The 13,972-nt window shown below is 44.5% G+C and overlaps 1 protein-coding gene across 4 annotated transcripts in view; it reads left to right on the top strand.

The window, feature by feature from the left end:
* LOC147026615 (uncharacterized) overlaps window positions 1–13,972 on the top strand; it is a 189,900-nt gene that overhangs the window by 152,556 nt on the left and 23,372 nt on the right. For all 4 annotated transcript variants that reach the window (XM_085882207.1, XM_085882206.1, XM_085882204.1 and 1 more), the window contains 5 exons: window positions 7,471–7,783; window positions 8,131–8,232; window positions 11,082–11,463; window positions 11,688–11,911; window positions 12,672–12,729. In XM_085882207.1, the coding sequence (XP_085738333.1) occupies window positions 7,471–7,783; window positions 8,131–8,232; window positions 11,082–11,463; window positions 11,688–11,911; window positions 12,672–12,729 (1,079 nt within the window). The remainder of the gene's footprint in view (window positions 1–7,470; window positions 7,784–8,130; window positions 8,233–11,081; window positions 11,464–11,687; window positions 11,912–12,671; window positions 12,730–13,972) is intronic.

Raw genomic sequence — 13,972 nt, 5'->3', positions numbered from 1 at the left:
GCTCAAGCCCCTCCTTCATGCCCACGGTCTCGACGCAAGCTACCCGAAGCAGGAGACGATGCGCCAGCTGTCAGGGGGGTACAGCGCCATGGAGTATTCCCCCAAAACGTATTGGTGGCGCGTTCAGATACCGCTTATCAATTATACCAAGGTACCAAGAGACCGTAGCCTCAACTCCTCTCCTGTCTTGCTTCCATTCCTCTTCATCGGGTTTTCTGTGTCTGTGTGTGTGCATGCATGTGTGTCCTGGCACCTGTCTCTATAAGTAAGCCTGCAGAAGATTATTATTATTATCATCATTATTATTATTATTATTATTATTATTTTAGGTCTGTCTTAGGTCTGTTCTGCGTCCGCTTTCAGAAGTTGCTTGTTATTGCCACACCACACCTCTCATCTCTATCTCTGCACAACACACCCCAATAAACTTATTCCCTGTACCACATACTTTTCCTCACCCCATTGTAAATAAGTTATTATTAGGAATGTTCCCTGCTCGTTTTTGTCTTTTCCTTCATTGATCCAGCATGGTCCGAATCTTAGCTTAGCTGGGACTTAGCTAACGATCCGTTCCTCTTAGCCGGTACGTCCTTGGCAGTCGCTCGGCTGCATCCGGTCCGGTAAAGTGATCCGGTTCGGACGAGGCATACCGAGGGCGTGTTCCCCGGTAATTAAATCACGTGGTTATTTTTAGGTAACCGGATTAACTCGACGGAGGACTCCAATCACGTGGTTGAGTTATTGGCGTCCACGGTCGGTTAAGCGACCCGCCGTGTCACGGAATTATCCGTGTGCGACGGCCTACAATTCTCGGGAGTCTGGTGGGAGCCGAGATAGCTTCCCCCCCTAGTGGTCTACTCACCCGACCCCCGGCCTGCAACAGTATGTTCAGAAGCCATAAAAACATGGCGTCTCCCTTCCGTAATGTGTCTTAACTCCCTCCCACCATTCCAGCCCCTATTGATCCTTTAAATCGTTGCTCTTTGTAATCTCTCCATGTGTTTCTTTTACAAAGTCTTTTACAACTCCTGGAACCAGCAAATCCCCTCTCTCCTACCCCCCTCCCCCCACCCCCAAAAACACCTCCCTCCCTGTCCCCGGGAAGGCAAAAGCAAAGCCTTGTGACCGTATCTAAACCGAAGAGCTATGCCAGGAATGGCGATCTCATGGACCCGTTCGAAGCTGCAAGAAGCTGAGTGGAGAGCCAGTGAGCGCACAGCTACACACAGCTACACGGTCACGAAGATCGAGGTGCAGGAGGAAATGGATAGTCGGAGTGACAGTCTGAGTCCGAGCTGAGTGTGAGCAGAACCATGAAGAGAGCTGCGCATGAGTAGGTGGTGGATAGCGATCAGGCAAAAAGGGTGGCAGAGAAGTAAAGCACCGACAGGAACTTTCAGGACAACGGTCCAAGAGTCGGATAATAAAAAAGCGCGCAAGTGCGTTCAGCTGGAACCACGAGCCCAGATGCGACCCTTGCTGACCATCTCTCTTCCGCCGAGACTAACGCTACCAGCCCATCCATGTGGAGAAGGTTTCTTTCTGTCCCGTGACCTTTAATCCTGTCTTTGTGTGTGCGAGTGACTGAAGTCTTGTGTATGCGGGGAAATTATTTCTAGTAAGAGAATAATTGATCAGTGTATTTGCTGCTTGTTTTTCCCTCCTTTCTTTAATAAATTCAGTTTTCCCCACTGGCGTGTCAGTCTGGTGCATGGTTCGAATTGGAAACGATAACTAACGGTGTGGGTAAGACTGTGGCTGTTAATAAAATTGGTTCAAAAAGCCCTCGTTGGGACGGTTAAAACACAGTGGTTCATTGCTCGGCCCTCATCCTTTTCCACGGATGTACCAGCTGTAGGCAACAGGACTTGGAGTTTCTATATGTCGGAAACCGAAGTAATGATCTGTTCAGCTGTCCCGGCGGCCCGTGTCCAGCCTTCGAGGACTATCCGTTACTAAATTCGTGACTGACTGGGTGGAACATTTCACGTCAAGTCCACCCATGGTCGACCGTTAAAATTTGTTAAAAAGACGAGTTGACTTCCTGATTTTGCCCGAGCAATGGCACATTAAAAGTGTCCCGGCTAACACAAGTGATTCACCGGAAACGCGCACACAGTGCATGCACGAAGGCCTCATTTGGGTTCATACGCCATTTCAAAAGTCCTGTAAATGGCACGGACGATTTGATAAAGTCGGAGGAATACTCCATTCAGTGAGCTGGATTCCACCATGGATGGCATAGAAAAGGCATACGGGAGATGCTTGTTGGTCCGTTGTTAATCAGTGTTGTAGTTTGTTGAGGTTCGTTGGACAGCCAGAGAATGAACTTCTTTGAGTCAGTAAGATCTTGAACTGCCAGGTGTGGTCGCAATTAGAGAAGATAACACATTGGACACCACAAGAGTATGGAGGAGGGAGGGTTTCTATCATCTTCCATTACGAGTTGGCTATGCTTGTGCAGTTTGCAACCAACCTAACCTTTGCTGCCCCCCCCAACCCCCCACCACCCTGCTGGTGCCATTTCTCATCCGCCGTACCTTTTCGCCAGACACGAGGAGTGATAACACCCCCTGGTTGTGTCACATCTTATTTCCCTGCCCCAGTTTAAAGGTTGCATACCCCATAATCCAGACAATCCCTTTGTCATTTCAGGTTTGCAGCAATAGATTTATCAGTAACTAGCTGTTTACCCACCCATAACAAGTACATTTGAAATGGAGTACAATATTTGCTGAACCTGAACGAGAAGGGCACTCGGTAGAGCGTATACCTCCGCCAAGCTGATGAGTTTACGTTTTGTATCCCACTGATAGGCTGGATCTGGATTCGGACTCGAATTAAATTTTAATCAGCTCGTTCTTGTCACCAAACCAACTCATCCAGCAAGTTTCCTCCAAATCCGTCGATAACTTTTTGAAATATCCTGTCCACAAACAACCTTCGTTGAGTGGAAGTAATATCTGACGACATTGATACAGCTGTAATTTTGGAGTCTAAGCGGTTTGCCACATCTATGTGGCAAGGGTGCCTTCACAGAAATAATAGCTACATTCCACTACATACTTAATAAATATACTCATGTTGTAGTACATACTTGATAGACGGACTCACATTGTAGTACATATTTGATGGACGGACTCACATTGTAGTACATATTTGATGGACGGACTCACATTGTAGTACATATTTGATGGACGGACTCACATTGTAGTACATATTTGATGGACGGACTCACATTGTAGTACATATTTGATGGACGGACTCACATTGTAGTACATATTTGATGGACGGACTCACATTGTAGTACATATTTGATGGACGGACTCGCATTGTAGTACATATTTGATGGACGGACTCACATTGTAGTACATATTTGATGGACGGACTCACATTGTAGTACATATTTGATGGACGGACTCACATTGTAGTACATATTTGATGGACAGACTCACATTGTAGTACATATTTGATGGACGGACTCACATTGTAGTACATATTTGATGGACGGACTCACGTTGTAGTACATATTTGATGGACGGACTCACATTGTAGTACATATTTGATGGACGGACTCACATTGTAGTACATATTTGATGGACGGACTCACATTGTAGTACATATTTGATAGACGGACTCACATTGTAGTACATATTTGATGGACGGACTCACGTTGTAGTACATATTTGATGGACGGACTCACGTTGTAGTACATATTTGATGGACGGACTCACATTGTAGTACATATTTGATGGACGGACTCACATTGTAGTACATATTTGATGGACGGACTCACATTGTAGTACATATTTGATGGACGGACTCACATTGTAGTACATATTTGATGGACGGACTCACATTGTAGTACATATTTGATGGACGGACTCACATTGTAGTACATATTTGATGGACGGACTCACATTGTAGTACATATTTGATGGACGGACTCACATTGTAGTACATATTTGATGGACGGACTCACATTGTAGTACATATTTGATGGACGGACTCACATTGTAGTACATATTTGATGGACGGACTCACATTGTAGTACATATTTGATGGACGGACTCACATTGTAGTACATATTTGATGGACGGACTCACATTGTAGTACATATTTGATGGACGGACTCACATTGTAGTACATATTTGATGGACGGACTCACATTGTAGTACATATTTGATGGACGGACTCACATTGTAGTACATATTTGATGGACGGACTCACATTGTAGTACATATTTGATGGACGGACTCACATTGTAGTACATATTTGATGGACGGACTCACATTGTAGTACATATTTGATGGACGGACTCACATTGCAGTACATATTTGATGGACGGACTCACATTGTAGTACATATTTGATGGACGGACTCACATTGTAGTACATATTTGATGGACGGACTCGCATTGTAGTACATATTTGATGGACGGACTCACATTGTAGTACATATTTGATGGACAGACTCACATTGTAGTACATATTTGATGGACGGACTCACATTGTAGTACATATTTGATGGACGGACTCACGTTGTAGTACATATTTGATGGACGGACTCACATTGTAGTACATATTTGATGGACGGACTCACATTGTAGTACATATTTGATGGACGGACTCACATTGTAGTACATATTTGATGGACGGACTCACATTGTAGTACATATTTGATGGACGGACTCACATTGTAGTACATATTTGATGGACGGACTCACGTTGTAGTACATATTTGATGGACGGACTCACGTTGTAGTACATATTTGATGGACGGACTCACGTTGTAGTACATATTTGATGGACGGACTCACGTTGTAGTACATATTTGATGGACGGACTCACGTTGTAGTACATATTTGATGGACGGACTCACGTTGTAGTACATATTTGATGGACGGACTCACGTTGTAGTACATATTTGATGGACGGACTCACATTGTAGTACATATTTGATGGACGGACTCACATTGCAGTACATATTTGATGGACGGACTCACATTGTAGTACATATTTGATGGACGGACTCACATTGTAGTACATATTTGATGGACGGACTCGCATTGTAGTACATATTTGATGGACGGACTCGCATTGTAGTACATATTTGATGGACGGACTCACATTGTAGTACATATTTGATGGACGGACTCACATTGTAGTACATATTTGATGGACGGACTCACGTTGTAGTACATATTTGATGGACGGACTCACGTTGTAGTACATATTTGATGGACGGACTCACATTGTAGTACATATTTGATGGACGGACTCACATTGTAGTACATATTTGATGGACGGACTCACATTGTAGTACATATTTGATGGACGGACTCACATTGTAGTACATATTTGATGGACGGACTCACGTTGTAGTACATATTTGATGGACGGACTCACGTTGTAGTACATATTTGATGGACGGACTCACGTTGTAGTACATATTTGATGGACGGACTCACGTTGTAGTACATATTTGATGGACGGACTCACGTTGTACATATTTGATGGACGGACTCACGTTGTAGTACATATTTGATGGACGGACTCACGTTGTAGTACATATTTGATGGACGGACTCACATTGTAGTACATATTTGATGGACGGACTCACGTTGTAGTACATATTTGATGGACGGACTCACGTTGTAGTACATATTTGATGGACGGACTCACTTGTAGTACATATTTGATGGACGGACTCACATTGTAGTACATATTTGATGGACGGACTCACATTGTAGTACATATTTGATGGACGGACTCACATTGTAGTACATATTTGATGGACGGACTCACATTGTAGTACATATTTGATGGACGGACTCACATTGTAGTACATATTTGATGGACGGACTCACATTGTAGTACATATTTGATGGACGGACTCACATTGTAGTACATATTTGATGGACGGACTCACATTGTAGTACATATTTGATGGACGGACTCACATTGTAGTACATATTTGATGGACGGACTCACATTGTAGTACATATTTGATGGACGGACTCACATTGTAGTACATATTTGATGGACGGACTCACATTGTAGTACATATTTGATGGACGGACTCACATTGTAGTACATATTTGATGGACGGACTCACATTGTAGTACATATTTGATGGACGGACTCACATTGTAGTACATATTTGATGGACGGACTCACATTGTAGTACATATTTGATGGACGGACTCACATTGTAGTACATATTTGATGGACGGACTCACATTGTAGTACATATTTGATGGACGGACTCACATTGTAGTACATATTTGATGGACGGACTCACATTGTAGTACATATTTGATGGACGGACTCACGTTGTAGTACATATTTGATGGACGGACTCACGTTGTAGTACATATTTGATGGACGGACTCACGTTGTAGTACATATTTGATGGACGGACTCACTTGTAGTACATATTTGATGGACGGACTCACATTGTAGTACATATTTGATGGACGGACTCACATTGTAGTACATATTTGATGGACGGACTCACATTGTAGTACATATTTGATGGACGGACTCACATTGTAGTACATATTTGATGGACGGACTCACATTGTAGTACATATTTGATGGACGGACTCACATTGTAGTACATATTTGATGGACGGACTCACATTGTAGTACATATTTGATGGACGGACTCACATTGTAGTACATATTTGATGGACGGACTCACATTGTAGTACATATTTGATGGACGGACTCACATTGTAGTACATATTTGATGGACGGACTCACATTGTAGTACATATTTGATGGACGGACTCACATTGTAGTACATATTTGATGGACGGACTCACATTGTAGTACATATTTGATGGACGGACTCACATTGTAGTACATATTTGATGGACGGACTCACATTGTAGTACATATTTGATGGACGGACTCACATTGTAGTACATATTTGATGGACGGACTCACATTGTAGTACATATTTGATGGACGGACTCACATTGTAGTACATATTTGATGGACGGACTCACATTGTAGTACATATTTGATGGACGGACTCACATTGTAGTACATATTTGATGGACGGACTCACGTTGTAGTACATATTTGATGGACGGACTCACGTTGTAGTACATATTTGATGGACGGACTCACATTGTAGTACATATTTGATGGACGGACTCACATTGTAGTACATATTTGATGGACAGACTCACATTGTAGTACATATTTGATGGACGGACTCACATTGTAGTACATATTTGATGGACGGACTCACATTGTAGTACATATTTGATGGACGAACTCACATTGTAGTACATATTTGATGGACGGATTCACATTGTAGTAAATATTTGATGTAGTAAATATTTGTGGTACATATTGTGCATCACTTTGTGCAATTTGCTTTTTGAGTGTTTTCATGACATATGAGGATCATTGATGGAAAATATTCCATTTACACATTTGTTGTTTTTGCTTTCAGAAAACTCGTCTTCCTGTGCCCACTTGGCGTACGGGGCTGGCCGCGATGCGCACAATCTCCCATTCTACCAGTCGCATCGAGGGGCTCATCCCAACTCTCGGCGTCAATCGGCCGGCACAGGTAGCTTTCAGTGCCGAAGATCTCTGTGTTAGTACGACCCAGGCATGCAGCGGTGGAACCTGTGAATGTTCGAGTGACTGCTACAGGGCCCGACGTGAAGTGCAACGACTAAAAAACTTGCTGCAGCTGCAGTTGGGCCCCAGGCCACTTGCAAGAGAACAACTTTTACAAGGGCTTGCTGCTCAAGATTATGGTAGGCAGCACCTTGCAAATCACTCACTTTCACATCATGGATTGTGTGTACATGGAAGGATTGGCATGCACCCTGCTCTCCCACCCCCTCCCACACCCACTGCTCCCCCCCCCTTCTTGCTCCTACATACACTCCCTCTCTCCACTCCCCTATCTCTCCTCTTCTCTGGTTCCATATTTTAGTCATTGATAAATTGCATTGCCATTATAATTTGACAGTGTGAGTGTGAATGAAATGAGTGGTCATTTTGTTGTCATAAATATTTTTGGAGACATGGTTTTTGCTTGTGGCTGTTTTGTGAGTTTACTAAATGGATTATAGAAGAGCATACGGGCCTGTTTCACCAGATTTCGGACACGCGCAGGAGTGCAAGGGCGTGCAAGTCGAGGCCCATGATCTGGGATATGAAACGTGTGGACGCAGTGAGACAGAGGACTGTCCTGGAGCAGGTGGGTCGAGTTTGGGGGCTCCAGTGTCTCGGGGACTCTGTGTCTCAGAAAAGCGAATTACTGTTTCAGGACGACACAGGGATATACAAAGGAGGCACCACAGATCTGCTTTGTTTACTTCATATATTGTTGAACCTTTCCCGATGACATCGGCTTTGATGTGGTATCCCCAAAAAGGAAATCTATATTTCAATTAAATCCCCGATAATAAAAATAAGCAGTTAGCAAAGCTGTAAACAGAAGAGCTTTTGTAAAATTCTTCTCGGCCTCGTTGCATGATCGAGCCAAGGATTTGGTGAGGGTTAAAGATCCTTTTGAAAGGATTTAAAAGCAACAGTAAACACAAGCTCACAGGGATTATCTGCATATTTTCCTTTGGTGGTCGCAAGCAGTCACTATGCTAAGATGCTGTTTACGAGAATTCAGGAATGCAGGATTGGTTGGGTGGTTGAGAGAGCTACATATAAATGAGGAGGTATGATGGGCAGGCCGAACTGTGGACTTTTTTTTTATCGGTACAGGCGCCAAGCGCGCACTTTGCTGGCTTGACCCCTGTAGATGGGGAGACGTCCCTTGTGCTGACAATAACCAGATGGAATGCCAGACGCGACCCCTCTCTCCGCTCACCGCAGACTCTTAAATTATCGGCAGGAAGAGTGGGTAATAATTCTAATGGAGCGGCCTTGTTAACAGTCACCTCTCCTTTCCTGATCGACGGTATAGCTCAATTTGGTGCTCACCGCTACCATCGACTGTTGAGCGTTTAGAGAGCGGCCGTTATCTAGCCATATTGGTTTGCTGCCATTGCTCAGCCCAATGCTGCTGACGTGGTTGCGGTTCCGACTGTTGTTGCGTGCATTCCCCTCCGATTATGCCTCCTATCCAAGCAAGATTTTTCTTGTCAAGCATCCCTCGCAAGCTCCTGCCTCAAATCGCTCTGCTTTCTTGCGTTCTCATACGCGTGTTTTCCCGCAATCCGGTCCCCTCTGGGCCGGAAAGACTGGCATGGGAATGAGTAGATCGTAGTTTCTCCCGGGTTCCAGTCCCCCACTCCCCCTTCCATTTTCCTGCCGCCGTTTTGTGCTGCCTTCGAGCCTCTCCGGGGATGAGGATTAAGAGGCGTGGGTTTTGGTGATGGGTGGAAAGGCAGGTTTTTATTAAAGGCCTTTCACCCTGCTCTCAGCTCACTTGCTAGCCCGCGGGGATGGGTCCTTGCATTTATTGGGCCCTATTACGAGCCCAATAGCTGACTTGTGTCCGACAGGACAGGGCTGGCTGGAGCCAGGTGTAATGACTAACAGATGTCCTTGGTATTTCTGTCGGCACATCCGTGGCTCGCTTTCCAGCTCCCTTCCCCCATGTTGGGCTCTCCCTGTGATGGGGACGCCGCATGGCGAAACCCCTTCCCTGAGCTTTGAAGTTTTCTCTCGCCCCTTTAACCCCACAACACTCTCAGTCCCTCTCCTTCCATCACCCCCGAGCCACAACCGGTAACCCTCAATCGTTTGCGCTCCCACCAGAGCCGCTCCAAACCTCATCTTTCTGATCACCAAGTCTCACATCAGAACAATCTTTGCACTCTGCCTGTCATTGTTAAGTTTTTACAAAGCCATATGTGAGCAACCCACAATGCCCATTTTGGGTGGTGGTTGGCGGTAATGCCCTGTAGGGGGAGACAAATCGTTGCCATTTCTAAGTTGATGGTTGCAGATCTCTGTGGTGGCCTCTTGGTTTTGCATTAAAATGATCTCGCATTGCATTAAAAAAAATGAAGTACCACCAATGAGCATAGCTTCCCAGCATGCAGTGCTCAGATCCCGGACGAAGACCCCTCGGTGGTCAAAACATTGGATTTGAGCCTTGCCAACTGGGCACCTTGCCTCATTTTACAATATGGATCTTCACACAACCCATTTTCTTTGAATTCCTTTTCCATGTCTGTTTGCCTGTCTCGTCTGCACTGGTACACACAAGATGGCATGGACAGATGACTCGAGGCAGTGCTTTTCTTCCTGTACTTGGCCTCTTTCCTTGCTTCTTTTTTGACTTTTTGTCTCCCTCCCTTCTTCCTCATTATTCTTCTATCCAGTTCATTAAAACTAAATTTCCAAAACTCTTCATGAGCAGTTGGGATTAAAATAGCATCTTTTAGTTTAATAACTGTTGCCTTTGTTTTTGTAAATTAACGTTTAGCTTAATAGCTGTAGCCTTTGCCTTTGTTTTTCTCCAACTTCATGAAGCTCATCGTCCCATAACTTTTCACTCTTTCTTTACAAAGCCTGGGCACATCCCATGTGATTCCTTTCTCTGTCCGTGTTGTTTTTAGCCCATATACTTGTTATTGTGCTTTAATTACACGTCTGTTTGTATAATGTTTTTCAATCTTCGTTAATTCCTTTTGAGGTTCTTTCGATCCTTTTACATTTAACATCCCATCACTCCCCCGCACCACTTCACCCTTAACCCTGCGCTGCCTAATAAACGTTGCTTTTCAAAGTTAGCTTGCCATTCACGTGTATGTTTGCCATTAACGAACGGGTCAGTTTACTTTATCAGAAACTTTGCTTCACCCTTGACAAGTTTTTCCTTCCACCCCGTTGTGCATCCGAGGTGAAACGTGCGCGTTCTCCCTCTGCCGTACATGCGAGGGAATGCAAACGTTGTCAACGGCACTGCGAGGCCCGATAGCCTTATACATTTGACCGTCTCCTTTCTTGTTTTTAAACTTTAACGAAAGTCTGATTATTATATCCTCCATCTTTAATGTTACAGGTGAATACCGAGGTCAAACAATTTCTAAAATGCTTCTTATTTCTCTTTCTCATACCTTTCCTTCCATCTTGCATCAGCACCTGGAACAGGACAAAGTTCCCGTCACCCGTCGCCTCTGTGTGACCTAGGCGGTGAGGGTGTTGACGTGCACGAGCTGCGGAGGCAAGTGCACAACCTGAAGGCCCAGTTAGTGGCCTGCAAGCCTGCATCTCCCTGCGATGGCCGAACTCTCACTGACGAAGCGTGCTCTAGCAATTTCATATCAGGCCCAGCGGGTCTCGCGGACGGTTTTCTCGGCCAGGCGAGTCGTGTGAGACGCTTGCAGGAGGCAGAGGCTGAGATTCAGGAGCTGGTGCAAAAGATGGAAGATCTTCAGGCCCAGCTAACCGAAGCCAAGGGTCTCAACAGGCACCTGCAGGAACAGTTGGACAGTCTCCATGCTGCCAATGGGGAGGCCAGGTGGGTTTGGCGAGGAATGTCATCTTCTGACATATTGCTAAACCTCAGAGGCGGTGAGTCATATGTTTAGTACCTTGTAATCTCCATCTAAAATGGACTCTGGTCAAGGCAAACACAAAAGTTTGATGTAGCAGTAACATAAACATAAAACATTATCATTTAGCCCAGTTTAATCTGCACTGTTAATCCCAAACCAGATCCTCCTTGTCCCTCTCCTCCATCAGTCTGGTGCAGGCCCAAGCTAGGGAACTGTGTGCCTTGCGTCAGAAACTGCGCGAAGCAAGTCGTGCCGGCGGTGAACTGCGTGCCAGCCTTAGTGTGCTCACCACAGCACTCGAGGACTTGCTTGGAGACAGGCACATGGATTACTATCCAGGGCAAGGCGTGCGAGAGCAGCTGGCGGCCAGTCGCAAACTCCTCAGCTCTCTGCAAGCACAGCTTGATAGCTGTAGGTTACTTGTGCCTTGTTGCAGCTTGAGTTTGTGCTGGCAGTTTGATTGAGCGGTTGTCAAGTGATGAAATTGTTTGACGTGGTGACTCCATCTGTTAGTCTCAAGAGGAAACTCCAGTGATTAAGCCATTGTGAACATTTTATGTACGGAGTGGGAATGTGGGAATAAAATGAGAAATCTAATTTTGATAGGACAGTAGAAAAGGAGGAGGTTGGAGGTAGGCATCAGATGAGTAGAGCGAGGGAATATAGGAAATAGGTGTTTGGAGATGGAAAATGCCGCCGTTTTTACGTGTGCAGCATCCATTTAAAAAAAAAAAAAGGCCCTACCTAAAAGAAATGAGGTTTGTGTCCTCTGATTTGTAATTGGAAGCGTGGTGCAAAGCTATGGTGTTTATTTTCCTCTCGTGTTGCCCGCTTTGTGTGGCTTACTATATGGAGTGAGGCTGTTAGCGTAAACATTACAAGCTCACGGAGGTTTCACGAGCAACCAAAAAGAATACGTTTCCAGTGGGTCGATTAAAGATAGGTTCTATTGAAATAACAGGAACCTTGTGCAGTACTGCGTGAATATTTTCCTGATTTATATCAACATTTCCATGCATTTTGTATGATCCACAGAATATCTTCTTTGTTGTCTCATTTTACACAATACAGGTATTATAATAGAGATACTGTTCCATTATTACGTGATGCTGCTTGTGTCGCACATGTTCCGGCACCTTTCATTCATTGCTAACCGATGATCTTTTGACAGGGGATGACGCGGGGGGAAAGAATGCTTCTTCACCCGCGAAGGGCCTCTCGTCCCAAAGGTGTGTGTTTGTGTATGTGAGTAACTAATTGGATGTGCTAATTTACATGTAACGTGTAAGGTAAAGTGTTTTCACTGGTAATGTACTGTAGTGTATGTATGGTTAAATAATGGAATGTGCGATAATGATTATGAATGAACTAGCAGAAGTACTCAGCGTTGTCTGGTGCTGTTCAAATCCTGTTGGCATTTTGAAGAAATCAAATTTTTATTATTTTTATTTTTTTGTAGGGGCCTTCCTTACACCCACTATCAGGAATGGGGTTGGGGATCATTTAATATCACCTCTCACCTAACTACAAACGCTTAGGCACTATGCCCGGTGTTGGCTTAATGGATAGGATGGTGGGCTTTGGATCCCAGGGTCCTGAGTTAAAATCCCGCTCAGCTGTTGAATTAATACCAGGTGGGGTTAACTCGACCTGTCATCCTTCCGAGGTCGGCAAAATGAGTGCCAGCATGCTGGTATACTGTGTCGGAGTGGCGACCAGGATTGTGCCCAATAGCCAAGGAGACTGCTTAGACAGCACCAACGCTCTGCATAGAGTTTGATTTTAATCTCCTCCTCCTCCTTTGGCACTATAGAGTGATTAAAAATACATCTAATTGGGTTTTTTTTCAAAATGATCATTTTTCGTGTTAAACACTCACTGATGAACCTGTGAAGGTTTAACAAAGATCCGCTTGGCCATCTCTGAGAAACATAACGACTGGCACACACACACACACACACACACACACACACACACACACACACACACACACACACACACACACACACACACACACACACACACACACACACACACACACACACATACACATACACATACACATACACATACACATACACATACACATACACATACACATACACATACACATACACATACACATACACATACACATACACATACACACATACCCATACACACATGCACATACACACACACACACACCTCTTATAGTTATAGGTTAGAAAGTGAAGTTACATTGGCGGGTTGACCAACTCGTTATGGACACAGCGGAGGTCGTGAATCTACTGATGTATACCCTTGGCAGAGGTTGTGGACCTACAGTTTGGAGAGGTTCTGGCCCGAAAGGGTCAAAACCTGTATGAAGAACGGAGCCCAGCTGATGCTCTGGGCACTTACAAATTACTAAAGTACTTACTTTGGGTATATAACTAGTTTGAGGTTTGCGATTGAAGTAAAGTTGGGTATAAAGTGTTGTAGAATTAGTGG

Source organism: Eptatretus burgeri, chromosome 5 (genome assembly GCF_056783735.1).
Source record: "Eptatretus burgeri isolate ZD-2024b chromosome 5, Ebu_testis_v1, whole genome shotgun sequence".
Taxonomy (NCBI): domain Eukaryota; kingdom Metazoa; phylum Chordata; class Myxini; order Myxiniformes; family Myxinidae; genus Eptatretus; species Eptatretus burgeri.
This window is presented reverse-complemented; position numbering and strand designations above follow the sequence as displayed.